The sequence below is a fragment of the Crocodylus porosus genome, unplaced genomic scaffold, assembly GCF_001723895.1.
Source record: "Crocodylus porosus isolate Cpor-Errol unplaced genomic scaffold, CroPor_comp1, whole genome shotgun sequence".
In the NCBI taxonomy this organism is placed as follows: domain Eukaryota; kingdom Metazoa; phylum Chordata; order Crocodylia; family Crocodylidae; genus Crocodylus; species Crocodylus porosus.
This window is the reverse complement of record NW_017728931.1, coordinates 61,209,411-61,224,985: the sequence shown is the minus strand read 5'-3', so window position 1 is coordinate 61,224,985 and position 15,575 is coordinate 61,209,411. Positions and strand designations below refer to the sequence as shown.

Sequence of the window (15,575 nt, the reverse complement as noted above, 5' to 3'; positions counted from 1 at the left end):
ATGGAGACGCTGCCTGTTTTCCCCCTTCCTCTCCTGATTCTCTAGGCACTAGGTGAAGTATCTGGTTTTCTCTTAAATGTCTCCTAGGAACCTATAACAATCAGTACATGGTTCTAGATTTGAAGAAGATCAAGCTGCAAAAGAGGCTTGATGACGGAGCACTCTACATCATTGAGCAGATCCCAGAACTTGTGGAATATTCTGATCAGACCGATGTTCTCCGCAGAGGTAAAAGCTGCTATAATATCTTTGGAAAAGTTAGTTGTTTGTTTCAGTTGACAGGAGCATGGTATTACATCTGGGAAGGGTTTATGTTGGGACTATGCCCTGGAATTTTCTGTTACATGATATTCAGTGCTTTTGAGATGCACTTTGTTATTCTATATGAAATTGGTTCCTACCTGCTGTAACTGCAATGTCTCATGAAATATGTAACACACATTTCTTAGGAGGCACTGGAGAGCAAAGTAGAGATCCTCACCTTCCTTCCCTGACTGACTTTCCCCTCTAAAGTCAAGCCCTGTTCTGGAGCTCCCTGCTTGTTTGTTTGGGTTTTTTCTTCCTTGGGAGAGACAGAATCATTGTTTAATTAATGTTGCATGACCACAGGAGTCACTCAAACCTTTCTGTGCTTGTACCCCCACAAAATAGGTTTTGAAATGTGAAAACTTCTATGATAACCAGATGCAGCCTTTAGGCTAAGTTTTCCTGGGGGCTACATCATCCAGTGTCTGTTTGTTTTCCAAATGACAGGAAAACTAGCTACAATTTGCCTGAAAACCAAACCCAAAGCCAAGTAAAAATCATGCAAACATTCAAGTATCAAGCCCTATACAAGGCAAATGTTCTCCAGATACTTGTGTGTATCCAGCATTCTGCATGCTGGCCTGTGGTTGTGCTGCTAAAGAGGTGATGAGTTGGAGAAGGGCCCCTCTTTCTACTATTACAATTCATGAGGGATATGGGCTGTGGCGATTGTTTCTGTTTGCATTTCTGCCCTCTTTAACACTTTGGATGTATCTAGCATATATTTTGGGGACTATCATTGCATACAGAATTTTTTTTGGTAGGGTGTTAGCCACAAAAGGGTTATAAAACTCTTTAATGCACCTTAAATTTCCCTGAATATTTTAATCCTGTAAAAAGATGGAAACAAGGGTCTGTTTCGGCATTTCTTATTGTGATCAAAATGGCTTAAGGAGGAAATAGGGAAGATGAACACAATCGGGCTTTATTTATTGCCAGGGTGAGGGAGCTTATTGCAGTTTGTGAAGTCTAACTAGTCAATGTGTTGCAAGACCAGGATGGGAGCATATTTTTGCCAGGCCCTCAGTGAGGATTGGAAACTGAGCAGCTGACACATTAGCTGTTCTTCCTGTTGACCAGACTATAAGGAGATGGGGTGGGGAAGAGGGTTAGGTTAACATCACCCCTCCAATCCTAGAAAAGAAGATGGCAGCTGACCTGAGGTAGGATAGGGGGAAAAAGGCTATAGCAAGGAGGCTAGTTTTCTAATACTCCTGTACAGTAGCTCCCTCCTTTTTAAGGGAGCTGTCCCCTCTGTACCCTGATGGATCTAAGTCCAGCTACAGAAGCTAGACAAGATGGTAACCATTTGGTGGCAGGGTGGAGGTGACCTCCCTCAGCTACTCCCCCTTGTCCTTCTCAGTGGTTGACATGACAGCTGCCCCCCCACCATGGTGCCGTGTTGCTCTGGCTTGCTAGTTGGGGGGTGCAGAGATTTGCCTTTTGAAGCCAAACTCTCTTCTCATATGAGACCTTGGAAGAGGCAAGAACTTGCCCAGGAGCAAACATTGACCAACTGACTTGATCCAATATGTTTAACTGAGTTACCTGGGCAAAAGACCATGGCTTCCAGATGCCTAATAGGAGGGTCCCAGCTCTGCTGACAACAATATAGTCTGTATTAGTCTTCCCTGATGGCTCCCTTAATGTCAGGCACTGGTACCTGGGAGACTGTGCTGCCAGTTCAGGGTGGGCTGATCCTGGTTTCTGATGGGCCCCAGGGCTGTTGGCTCATGCACCTTGTTCCAATCCCAAGCTAACCCAAGTTGAAAGCAATGCTGTACAGCAGCACTTTGGTTTTGTTCCTGATATGGTCTGTTTTGCTTCCTTCTAGCACATCCTCCTTTGTGAGGACATTCTTACATTGTCCTGCCAGCTCAGCTGGGAGATGGCTCTGTATTTCTCCCAACTGAGTCTTACCTTGGCTTAGAGGAAGTTACTTTCCCCATCTGCACTTCTGATCCTCAGCTTCCTGGCTGGCAATTCATTTGACATGTTTCTACCCTGCATTCAGTTCAGGACAAGAAGGGCAAGTCTGATTCGGGCCACCTGCTCGCTGGGCCTACCTTTAGGCTCTTCTGTGCATTCCCTACCCCTAAGTGTTTTCTGACTTGTGCCCTTGGGCTATAACTGTGGTCTGAGGTCATGCTGTATATGGACATGACCTTGACTCCCTCACTCCAGGATTTTCAGGGACTCCTCTGCACTGCCCTCAGCCTTGTCATGAGTACTCGTTCGAAATTCCTAAACATTCAATTGCTTGAGGGTCACATGAGGGGAAGACCTAGTCACATGTCTCTGGGTGAGCAGAGAAAGCTCAGTCCTACTCTTGGAAGTAGCTAAGCTGATCTTGATGGCCCATTCAGATGCCTAGCAAACTCAGAAAAAACAATTAGGAGGGGGTGAGATGCATGCTGCCAACTGGCTCATTCACCTCCACCTCCGCCCTCCCCCCTTCTGGGAGGAGCCCTTAGAGCTCGTAATGGCTCTGGCATATGGAGGACCAGGAGGCAGGTGACCTCAGAGATTCTAGTGGAGTCCTGCTGTCCTCCAGAGTGGTTGGTTGTAAGGAGTCACAAGTGGGTGGAGAAGGACAAGATGGAAAATGTGCAGTGAGAATTAAAGAGTTAAGTAAAAGAGTAGGAAGAGGAACAAGTCAAGGCCCAAGAGTTGACAAAAACAATCAGTTCGTGATTAGGAAAATTAAACTTTTGCAAGAACAAGGAAGGGAAACCTGGTCTCAGTCCGCTCCTGCACCAGAAAAAGAACAACATAGGGAAGAGTTGATGCAGAAGCAAGAAACAGTTTCAGTGCCATCCCAGGAGCAGTTGGGGAAAGCAGAAGTATGCATTAGAAATCAGCTTTTGTCAGAATTTGTGGCTAAGTTTTAAAAACATGGGAGGGTTTGGAGGGGAAGAACAGGCAAGAAGCTTGTTGCACTTAGTAGTTTGGAAAAATCCCAGAGCAATTTGCTCTGGAAAAATTACATGTGGGAATAAACAGCACTTTGCTCTGAGGACTGGTAATGCAGCTATCCCCAAAGGGTCTGGGTACATTTTGCTTCCATTGGATCAAGCGCGTTGAACTTCTGTATGTTCAGAAGTCTGAAATGTATACACTGCAACACCAGAATAGCAGCTCTTAAAGTGCTGGAGCGAACATGAGCGAGCTAAGTGCTAGCACGGGGGCTTCAGGGCTATATGGAGCGTAAGCCTGAGTGAAGAGGAGAGCTTTGCAGTGTAGATGGGTGTGTTGGCCAGGGATAGGCTTAGATACATTTCTACAATTTTCCAGTGCCCTCCAGAATGCCTGCCCCTCCTCTGATCACTGGCCCTGGGAGAGGCTGCCAATCTACAGAAGCACCTGCACCTTTTAGGAGCACAGCAGAGGCAGGATCTTGAGACAACAGGGATCTAGACCATTCACAGTTTACTCAACAGACGCTGGTGCTGTGAGTTGCAGCTAAGTGAATGCAGGGGTAATGTGCTCTGGCTTTCCTGCCCTCTTCACCCTGTCAGCTGCACTTGCAGTAGTGTGAGCTTCTAGGTGACCGTTAGGTATAAACCTCAGAACTGCAGGCAGTCAGGATTGAGCCCATGGGGTAACAAAGGCAGAGGGTGCTGCAGACAGGTCTGTACCTGAAGGAAGAGGCTGCAGTTTGTAGGCAACTGGACTTGCTGGCTGTAGTTGAGGTAGTCAAGGACCTACCTCATGGCAGTCCCAAGGAGGGAACGGGGTGGAAACCTGAATACAGGACTAGAGCACATCTGTACCTGAGTCCAGAATTGAACTGAGTCTGCCTGGCCCTTTAGTTTCATCCTTCACTCCAAGACTGTCCTTATTCCAAAATGTAGCACCTGAGGACAGAAACGTGTAGGGTAAGAAAAAGGTCTTTGTAGGGGCCCAGCAGTATCCCTATTGCCTGCACATGGGGCCCCTTGCCCCAGCGCACCTTTCACTGCACAAGATGCCAGGTTTCATCTTCTGGCTTCACTCATATGCTACAGAGGCAGGCCTGTGACACCCTCATTTCAGCTCTTTTATGGAGGCACTGAAATGTCTGCGTGGGGCTGGACAGCTGCCAGGCAGAACTGGGAAAAGACCAGCAGAGGTTTTATTTGAGGAGGACTTGCAGGAGCTCACTGTGCTGTAGCGGTCTGTGTAGACCCAGGTGGGGCTAGGGAAGGCACTTGCATCCTGGGCCACCCTCTGAGACAGTAAAAGATTTATTGCCAAATCATAAATGAACCACTTCCCTTTGGAAGTTCATGTTCTTGGAAGCTGATCTGCTGGCTCCTGGCCAGCCCGTCCTGTAGAGCATGGCCAAGTGCATCCAACTGCAGAGAATGCGTGGGCTACAGCTTAGAAAAACATATGATTCTCCTTTCTCCAGGTTGTATCATGGAAGCAGGTATGGTCTGTTCACTTACCTGGGAGGTTCACTTCTCTGCCTTGTATGTATTGGAAAGCGAGGGAACAGGCTACTCAGCTAGTCTTGGTGCCCCGCTGCAGATTTACTTTGTAAAATCTTGGTTTGGATTTCTGTAGCAGTTGTCTGGTAGGCCCCAGCTCATTACATGAGCAGCAGCCAATCCTGCTCCCTCTGCACCATGCCAAGCTGTGATCTTAAAACTAGATCCTACCCCAGGAGTGTCACAGCTGGCAGGATTTAAATGTCAGGCTCCCAACCAAACACATCCTTGGTGCTAATAACTCCGTAAGTGCCCATCTCTCTTCAGGGTAAACCCAGGCTCCAGGGTGGAGCTAAAACTGCCTTAAACAGAACTGCCTTGGCCCAAGAGAAAACTATAGTGAAGGAATCTGTTTACCTTCTCTTAAGTCAGTGATTCTCCTGGGTGCCTCGAGATCCTTTCAGGAGTGTCACAGGGTGCCACACAGTGTTAGCACTACTAGGTGTGCAAACACGATTCACAGGATAAACCCAGAGATTCCAGCTAGGATTCCAGTGTTCAAAACTGCTGACCTCTTCTTATCTTTCAGAGTTCTCGGCAGCAGCAGAATTGCTCCAGTGTTTTTCTGTAGTCAAAAATGAGTGAAAACTAAGACTTGCTTCAAGTCCAAAAAAGTTGCGAAACACTGTTTTAGGATTAAACCTCTGTAATCCTAGTCTCTTGTTCCTGAACAGTCCCATGACATTTTTCCCCCAAGCTCTGGGGCTAGATGCCAGTGCTCAGATTTGCATTCTGTTTACTTGGGATTCCCCCCGGCATTCCTGTTGGATGTGGTTTTCCTTCAGGTTTCTGCCACTACAGGGTTTGCGTGTAGCGCTTCCCCTCCGGTGCTTGTCACAGTTCCCATGGCATGCTGTCAGGGGAAACTCAGCAGGGAAGTGAAGGTCTCTTTCACTTTTCAATATTTTTTAGTAGTGGCACCTGCAAGACTTCCTATGATCCTCTTGTGCCCCTTCCAGATCAGGGCATGCCATCAGCTGCCACATTCCAGCCATCACTACTCTGGTTGGTAATAGCCTCTTGGCTGTTTCCCCAGGTATTTTCTGCTGAGTTACCTTCCAATCAGTTCTGTATCAAGTTACTTCTGTGGTTCCCCTCTGATAGCTCTCAGTCTCCTGCTCTGTGACTGACTTTGCTGTGGCTTCTTCTTTTGTTGGGGACCCTAGGGAATTCCTGATGCCAGGGATCCTGGTCTGGTCAGTGGCCTGACCCATGTTCTTTCCCCTTGCTGCTGTACATGCGTTGGCCCATTTCTCAGCACTTCATTAGGCCTCTTTAGCTCATTGGGATGGAGCAGTCTATTTGAGGATATTTTCCCTTCTCTTCAGCTGGAAAGAAGGAAGCTCAGCAATGCCGAGATGTGATTGGTGCAGAGAGACAGTGAGGGGACGTGAAATGTGATCTGTGCCCTACTCTCTTCAGATTTGATCTGAATTACTCTGATCTCTCCTGGGTGTACCACGAGACTCCTGTAAGCCCAGCTTGCGGCTGCCCCAGGCTGCTTTGAGGGCAGGTCTTCACAGTGGGTGTCTGAGGGACAGGGCTCTCCAAACAGCTTCAGCAGTGCACTTACCTGTGTATTAACTCACATATTTGCAATGGCCACATTGCTGCTGTCGAGCAGGGTCTGTGCCACATCTCTGGTTGTGTGCTGTCAGGACAAACATGGTGTTTAAACCAACAGATATTTTAAATAGAGTTTGCTCATATAATTAACTAAAGGAATGGACGGCTTCTCTTGCAGGATACTGGCCTTCTTACAACATCCCCTTCCACAAAAACATCTACATCCAGAGTGGGTATGAAGCATATGTCCAGAAGCATGGGCTGGACTTCTCTTATGAACTCGCTCCCAGAGCAAAAATCTTCCGGCGGGACCAAGGGAAGGTGATTGACTTGGACAGCATGAAGTACATCATGAGATACAACAGTAAGTACCCATGTATTATGTGTTGATCTGATTGTTTTTATTGCTACTTGTGTGACAGGCAGTGCAGTGACCCTGAGCCCTGCTGTCCCAGGCATGGGGAAGCTGCTTTTCCGCTGGAATGCCCTTCAGGATTCAGGCCTCTCCTGCCACTGACCGGACTTCTTCAGTAGGACTCAAACACTAGGGCAGGCTGATTAAGCACCATCTCTAGGTGCAGATGGCCAGAGATGTTTTACTTAGATTCCTTTTTCCACATAATAGGGTTGCACTGACTTGTCACACATGGATCTTGGAAATCCTCTCCCCTATCCTGCCAGGGGGCCAGGGAATGGGCAGGGGTGGGACTGTCTTTCTTTGGTGCACTGAGCAATAATATATTACTAGGATCAGCTGGTTAGAGCCTCCAGCATCCTGTGTCTCCTCCTGTTGCAGGGGGTGTTGCCAGACCTGGCTACTTGCCATTTTCTTTAAGTCAAGAACAGAAGAAAAGTTCAGGCTGGAGCTGCTCATTATCCCCTGTCCCTTCTACAAGACACTTCTCACTCATTGCAACTTCCCTGCCTGCCTGCATCACATCTGGTCACGATGTCTGCCACCAGGGGCTCCATGAGAGCAGACAGACTTCATCTCCTCTCTCCCCCATTTTATTCCCAGACTACCTGAAGGACCCCTATGCCCAGCGTAATCCCTGCAACACCATCTGCTGCCGGGAGGACTTGAACCCTTCTTTGCCAGTGCCAGCAGGCTGCTATGACACTAAGGTAAAAACCCCTAGAACATGTGGCCACTGCTGTACCTCCTGAGTGGAGGCAGGGAGCCTGCCTACACTCCTTCCAGGTGTGACCTTGGGTGGAGAGGTGGCCCCCCTCTCTGGCCTCAGGCTGCTGCCAGGGTATAAGCCCAAACGTTGTAGCCAATACACTTTGTGCATGTGAGAGCATCTAGGGTGAAGGATGGCTGTACTGGCTGACCTGCTGAGCACCCCCCACAGGCAACTTGCTATTCCTCATAGTAGTTTTCAACCCACCTTCTCCCACCATCCCTGGGACTTACCATATAGAGACTGGCTACTTATCAGGGTTTCTGAGACCCCAAGAGAACTGGGGGGTGGAGGAGGCATCCAGCTCATGGGATGGAGGGGTTCCTGCCAGTGAGTAGTGGTTGGTCTCCTTTTCTTTTGCCTTGCAGATAGATTCTGCCCCTTGCTCCCGTTCTTAGGGCAGCCCTGGGAAGGTGAGGGTCAGTGCCCACTGGCAGGGGCACAGGAGAGATGCAGCAGCCTGGGAGAGGGTGGTGGCACCCAAGAGCCCATGGTATCTGAGAGCATACTTGTCTTCTCTGCCTACATGAGACCCCATCAAGAGTCAGTTAGAGCCTGGCAGCAGGCTGGGCTCAGGAACAGAGCAAAAGCTGAAATGAGAGTCCCACCTCAGTCTGTTTCCTTGTTCTTAGGGCATCATGGAGGGAGGGAGAAGGGGCCAAGCAGCTGCCTGCTCCCATTAATGGGAACCATGTGGACTCCTCCCTGGAGCTGCTCAGGACTGCTGCTTCTCATTTACATTCAAGATTCAGTAAAGAGGAGCAGCTTTTACCAGGAGATTTACAGCTACTCTGCTCCTGGTGCAATCATTGAGCAAATAAATGTTAACCCTTGAAGCACTGGTGGGTCTGAGGGTATTTTACCCTCTTGGGACTAGCTGGTTCCCTGGGCATGGAGTGAGGCTGAGGGACAGGCCCCACCTGGCATCTTTGGCAGAGCCAGTTGTGAGAGTCTCCCCTCTTCCCTGTCCCCCTGGAGTCCTGCAAGGCAGCAGCTGGGGATCACTGGAGATGAATGTCACTTGAGCAGCAGTCCAGAACCAGGTCTGTATGGAGGAATGGGTGGCTGGTGCCATTCTTGCTCAGCTTGTGATGTTCAGGTGGCAATGGCAGCAGCACAGGGAGAGGGGAGGTCTGGCAATGAGGAGGGCAGGGAAGTGGAGCTAACATGAAACAGGAGAAGAAAGGAGAGAGTTTAGTTGCTTCTGTTTCAATCTCTGTTGCAAAGCCTGGAGAAGTGCATGCTCAGAGCCCTGGGACCTGAGGGAATCTCTGAGGCCTCCATTTGGGCAGCTGTGCCTGGCACAGGAAGGAAAGTTAAGAGTGCAGCAAAGGTAGCTTTGGGCTACCTTGGTGTTTCTCTGTATCCTTTTTCCTGAGTCCCAGAGGGACGCTGGGGCAGCTGTAGTGCTCTCTTCACACCCCAGTGAGCAGATCAGCTGCCTTGACACCACTGGGGCAGCCTGGATGGCTATAGGGCAGTAGCCACACACTTGCCCCCCCCCCAGGGCCTTAAGTTGGCATTATGCCAAGCAGGGGTTGTTAAAGGGTCAGGCAGCCTGTCTGTGCATGGAGATAGTGCCCAGATCACAGATGTTTACTATAGTTTTGTCCCTCCCTCCTGCCCATATCCACCTGGGCTGTCCTAAGTGGCCTCTCCTTTCCTGCTGTACCTCTGCCTCAGAAGCGAGGCAGCATCTGGGCCTTTGCTGTTAACCCCTGTCCTTTACAGGTGTCTGATTTCCACATGGCGGGGGCATTTGCATCCAGTGCCATCAATGGCCCTTCAGTGCAGGACGGGCTCCCTGTCTTCAGCTGGAAAAAGTTCAACAAGACCCGACATGAGGGCCTGCCTGAGTCCTACAATTTTAACTTTGTCACCATGAAGCCAGTCCTGTGAAGCCAGCATCACTTTTTCAGGGAAGAAAAGTAGATTTTTCTCTTCTTCCTGCAATCTTTTCTTCCCACATACAATGAAATGGCCTGAACATCCCTACCTTTGTGCCTTAACTGCTCTCTCTCTCTCTGTTCTTCTGGCTGCTAAAGCTTCATTCTCCAGGACCAAAGGGGCAAGATGGTGCGTATGCCCAGATCCTCCCTGGTGCTCAGGTGGCTATGGCCCATGCAGATCACTGGGACTTAGACACCTGAGTGCTCTTCTGGGATCTGGGCCATAAGAGCTATCGTGGGTTATTCATGAAGTGCAGTTACGGGGGAGGAGAGGAAATGGGCACCCAGCACCAGCAAACAGGGAGGTTTGCTGGGTCTGTCACTCCACTGTGAAGTGGGGCTGCTGCTTACCTTCCTGTGTAAGGTGCACTGAGAGCTGTGGCTGGGCAGCCTTTGCAAACTTCTAATACTATTGCCTGCCCCTCACAGTGGAGGGTGATTTAACACCTTTGTGAAAAGCCTTGACATCTGTGAAGGGCCAGGGCGAGAGATACCACTGTTGGTGTGGGAGTACCTAGGAGCCAGTCAGGGTCCAGGGGCCCTTTGTGTTAGGTACTGTATGTACACACACAGTCCCTCCCCCCAGAACTCACAATCCAGTGTGCTAAGTTCTCTTCTGCGTTCTAATGGGAAAAGGGTCATGTATTTTTGGTCTTACCTCAAATCAGTAGATGCAATGGGAGTCTCTGGGCTCAAGTCAAGGACGAGTGGTTTAAACCTAGGCAGATGTGGTTTGCTGTTGCACACAGACCAGTTGCCTATTCCAAGGGACATCAGACCAGGTGTCTCTGTCAGGCAGGATGACTGTGCTGCAGATTTTGCTGCAGGCGAATGCAGTGCAGGCATGTAAAGAGCGGAATCCTCCCGGGGCTATGCACGACCCAGCTGTAAGTGCAGGAAAGGAGGGACTTGTTCCACTCCCTGTCCCCACTTGCACTGGGACTGACAAGTTCACTTTGTAAAGCAAATGGAAGTGAAGCAACTCATCAAGATGCAGAAGAGCAGCCCACAGGGCATGCAACAGGAGCTGTTGCACCACCTGAACAGCAGCAAGGGGATGCAAGCAACGAAACTGGACTTTTCATTTGTTATTACATACAGACATAGTCCTGCTCTTCAATTTTACTGCAAGTGTTCTTGTGAGCACAGCAGCTGCTTCCCACCTGTGGTGGGTTTGACATTTGCCTGGTACTGCCTGTGCCGCAAGCCACATGTACGTACAGCCAGTACAAGTGCACAGGCTACAACTTGTCCAGGGGGTGCGGCAGAGATCAGTCCCATTTCTACCCACAGTCTCTCCAGCCCAGCACTTACCTCTGTTGCTGCTGTAGCACATCTCCTTTAATAAACACTGCTTGGTTTTCTTAGGTGCCAGAATTCTCTTCAGTTAAGAATCCAAATTAATGGCTTTATTTGCAGTTTACCAGGATGGGGGGAGGGGCCTTCCTTCTCTGACACTGCCTCAGTCTACATGGGGTCCTTCACTCTGCATGCTGCCAGATGGCAGCAGCGCCTCACTCAAGCTGTCATGCAGGTTGCAAAGCAGCCGCATCCTTCCTCATGCTGTGACCACAGCTGTGCCTTGCACATGTTTTGTATTTACAAAGTAAGATTGCAAACCAGCTGGCCGAAGTGCTACCATCTGCAGCTCGAGGCATCAAAGCACAACACTGCATTGGCTAAGGAAGTAGTATGACACCTGGTGCCTGCTGGCCTCTTAAAAGATTGAGTGGTCTTCCAGGAGCTTGAGAAGGACTGCAGCTTGTCAGGTAAGATGATGTCAGGGGGACCAAAGGCTGCTTGGCATTGCTTAAAGGGTTCTTGCTGACCCAGGGCTGTCCAAGCTGTACAGTCTGGGCTGGACAGGCCATGGGACAGCAGACTGTGACTTGTGGGCCTCAGACATGGTGATTTCTCCCCTCAACATGAAGGAATGGCACTTGCTGCCACCAGACTGTACTTCCTGTTGCCCGTGGTTCCAGGATCCGCTGCTGCTGTCAGTTGGGAAATGTCAGTTGAGCATGAGTCCCCGTGCTGGGGAAAGGATGACGAAGAAGTGGATGAAGTACATTTGGGTGTGTGTGTCACTTGCAATCCTGTAGCAGGGGAACAAGTTGCTTGGTGGGATAATCCTTACTAGAGGATTGGTATCTTCGATGGTGGAGGACGTCTTATGTTACTAGAAGGGTTATAAATACCGATGGAGTCCATTTGTCACGGAAGGCAGCATGCTTATGTGCGTTTCAGTGTCACTGGGTAGCACAGAAGAGCTTTTTTTTTGCTCTCGTTGAATGGAAGCACAACTCTTGTGAGGTTTCGCTGTTAGTGCTTCTTTCCAGGGCTCTGAACTAGAAGTGGGATTTGGCTTATTTAGTTTATAAAACTCGAGTGACCACCACAGCTATCTGTGTGACAGTCAGTTGAGAGACCTGCTGGATGATGGGATTGTTCAACTCTTCATTTGCCTAGCAAAGGCCTAGGGCCCCAGAGCTTAGCAAGAGAAGCTGGCCTAAGCTCAAGAACTGGAAGCAGAAATGCAGGCACTTTAGGAAGAACTAAACAGCCTTGCTAAAGAGGCTGGAACGAGAACACGAAGGACGCTGCTGGGGCCTGACTCGACTTCAGGGACATGGTCACTTGCTGAGGTTTGGAGCTTGGTACTACTGGAAACGTGGTTGCCAGCCAGGGGAGCTTGCTGCCAGCATTACGATGACCATTCCAAGGTAATGGAGCATGCTCTCCTGTTATAGTTACTTTCAAATCCTTTCCTAATTATTCTCAGTAACAAAGATCATTACAAAGCCTTCGTTTAAGAAAATCCTCTCTAAACAAAAAGTGGCAAAAACCTTACTTAGATCACTGCATGGGGTGGAGGGCTTTCCCCTTAAGGGGAGGGCAGAAAAACTGTCCTTACTGCAGGGAACTTATGTGGAAAGGCCCCAGCTTCCTGAGCAGATCATACACAAATGATTTGATCGTGATAGGTGAGCATGGAGATTCTCCCTGACCACCGTCCCTAGTGCCTGTTCTAATGTCCTTATGTCCACGTTTCTCCATAAGGATCCATAAGTATCTCCTGCAGAAGGTAAAATGCAATGGAACACAAGAACATTTTACAGGTTTTATACATCACTAGAGTCCATGTATAAACTACATGCACTTGGTCCAAACTAGAAAAAACAATCCCTAAACCCAGTCCTCTGGGGGAGAGGGAAGAGAAGTGATGGAAACAATCCAGAGCCTATAAAATTCTCTAGTGTTTATCAAGACCAATGATTCTTAACCAGGGTGCCACAAAATAGCATTGGTAGGTGGGTAAATGTGACTCTAGATAAACCCAGGGATTTCAAATAGGAATCTTTAGTGCTAAAAGCATTCTGACCTGTGGTGGGCTTGCTGAGTTCTTTACAGCAGAAGAAGTGCTCTATTATTTTTCTGTAGTCAAAAATCAGGTGAAGATTAAGAGCTAACATTTGCCAAGGGGAGCTTTGAGTCTTTCAGCCGGTGCCATTTAATTCTTAGTAATATCATATTCATGGAGCATATACAGAAATATTAACTGCCCCATGAATCAGAATTTAAGCAGCCAGAGTACAGGTCCAAGCCAGCATGACTGCCAGTGTTCAAGCTCTCACAGGCAGACATTCACCAAAGTAGAGTTGCTGTGCTGTTGTAAAGGCAGAGCATCTTGCCTGCACCACTGCTCTTCCGTGGCCACAGCTCAGAATGTGGTACTCTCTGGTAGAGGGCGCGCTACAGCTAAGCTTTAGGCTTCATTCACTCTCACCCACCTGGGCTGTTGTTTACACCAATGCAAAGTGCATGTAAAAGGCTCCTGGACCACGTTGGCTGTGTTTTGCACTTAAGTTGTGCCAGGGTTAATGAGTATGTCAGGTGCAGGGAAAGGGTTCCTGAATCAACCAGAGGGGTTTAGGCCTCCAGTGTAACATGCAGCCTAAGACCATTGCAGAGCACTTCAGTACCCAGCAGAACCTGCCCCACAGACCATGTACAACAGGTAGATTCTCATCTCAAATAAAACCACAACATGCGTTAAAACAGGCCAAGTACAACTGTGCCCAGAATTTGGCTGGTTGTCTGATCGGAACCAATTTTTGGTTAGCGACAAGCCATGTTTCACGAATTGCCAGAACACTAGCGTTACTAATTCTTCTGCTACAACTAGGAGGCTACCCATGCTTCACTATTTCTGTTTTCTGATAGAGATGGGGAAACAAAGAGGTGATGTGACCTGCCCAGATTGCTGGGTCTGTTTGCTTCCTTCCAAATACTCTTTTTTAAAAATTAATTCAATTCACACGATACCTTTAACTTACTTAAGCATCTTAAACCAAAGAGCTTTTATAGAAGTATGAATTCCTTGAATAGCAGGACATGAAGAAATTCCCCTCTCTCTTCACTAGAATTGCTGTTTGTAGGCTCTGATCCTGGAGGGACTTGTGTATTTAAGCTTTATGCATTCAGTAGACCCATTGACTTGAGTAAGACTACACAAAGCATGTAAAGTTAGGACCATAGTTAAGTTTGACAGTCCAGGGCTTTAATGCCAACATTGCAGGAAGTGACAAGACAGCTCTTTGTAGGAACAAAATGAGCACGTGGTGGTGGGGAAGGAAGGGTAACACCCAGGCTTCTATTCTATTTTGAGAAGACAAGTTCTAACATGGGTAGCTACACATGACCTGTTAGCTTGTGTTGTCTGCTTGGGAGAGCCTGTGGCATAGAGCCTATGCAACTCTGCTTTACAGAGTGAAACGGGACCCTGGAACAGCAAAAGGTGCTAGAGAAATTATTTTGGAAGGCTGAAAGATTAAAATGAGACAACTCTTCATATTCCCAACAACAAATTGGAGTCCAAAACACTGAGAAAGGCTTAAAGATCCGAAACTCTTGTGACTTGCTGTGGCATTCCCCAGCCATCAGGATCTTTATAAGAGCTGCAACCCTGTCATTTGTGAAAGACAGGAGTCTCCTGAGATGACCAGAAAACCAATCACAGATGACTCAACATGTTAAAAACCCAGTAGTTTATTTCAAAGTATAAATTTCAGGCTTGTTGGACAAAACCCCACTACAGTAACACTTATACACACACTAATCTACAGTACATACAAAAATGGGGAGGTTTTGCAACTGCCCAGTTTAAATTGGACATCAGATAGGTCCTACATTATCCTTATTTACAAGTTCAGCTGCAAAAGAAAATAAAAATCAGACTGAATTTTCTACAAAGGATTTCATATACTTGAATATTTTAATGGCTGATAAATTACTGAAGCCAAACAGGACCCTCACTTGGCTACCCAGTTCCCATATTTACAGATACACTCCATTAAATTCAGACAGCACTTAACAAAATTATTTGAGGAAAGAATGCTCAGCCTGCACAATTAGATGAGAAACAAAGATGAGTTCCAATGGGATACTGATTAAATTGGAAGATAAAGTAAAAAAACCCCACTTCATTCACATTTGGTACCTATTCCCGTTTCATTTTCCCCACCAGAAGACTGTTGTAGGGGATGCTAATATTTTTGGGTGCACTGCTTATATAGTATAGCAATGGACCAGACGCCTCTGGACTCCCTACCTAGTTTCTACCCTTTTCCCCCAAAAGAAAATATAATACATCAACAATATGTATATACACACACAGACATCAATAATATATATAATCTCTCTCTAGATATATATCTAGAGAGAGAGATTATATAAATTATTGATATATATATCAAGCCTTTATTTAAAAAATGTAGTTAGGATTTATTTTTGTTGCATAAATGAAAATACTAAAGAGCATAGAAGGCAGCAGTATTACAGCTTGATTTTGTGCAGTGTCTGTAGTACTCTAATACTGGGGCATGGCTACTCAGGGAAACAGAACACATCTGGGCCTGTTCCTCCATATCACATGGATTCTAGTTCATTAGATACTCGGCTAAGCAGCACAGAGAAAGGGATGAGCTGTAGTTGAGTTCCAGTACAATACTGCGATCATTTCCTAGCTAATCTTCAACAACTGCGCCCAATTCTGCTCCCACTGAAGTTGTTTGAAGATTTTCCCACTGTTGTTATTA

General features: G+C 47.6%; 1 protein-coding gene across 1 annotated transcript in view; it reads left to right on the top strand.

Moving 5' to 3' along the window:
* PLBD1 (phospholipase B domain containing 1) overlaps positions 1 to 10,851 on the top strand; it is a gene marked incomplete at its 5' end in the record, with an annotated part of 36,655 nt that extends 25,804 nt beyond the window's left edge. Inside the window, 3 exons of the mRNA XM_019543920.1 lie at positions 6,523 to 6,708; positions 7,363 to 7,469; positions 9,260 to 10,851. Of these exons, the coding sequence (XP_019399465.1) occupies positions 6,523 to 6,708; positions 7,363 to 7,469; positions 9,260 to 9,427 (461 nt within the window). The remainder of the gene's footprint in view (positions 1 to 6,522; positions 6,709 to 7,362; positions 7,470 to 9,259) is intronic.
* Between the last annotated feature and the right edge of the window lie 4,724 nt (positions 10,852 to 15,575).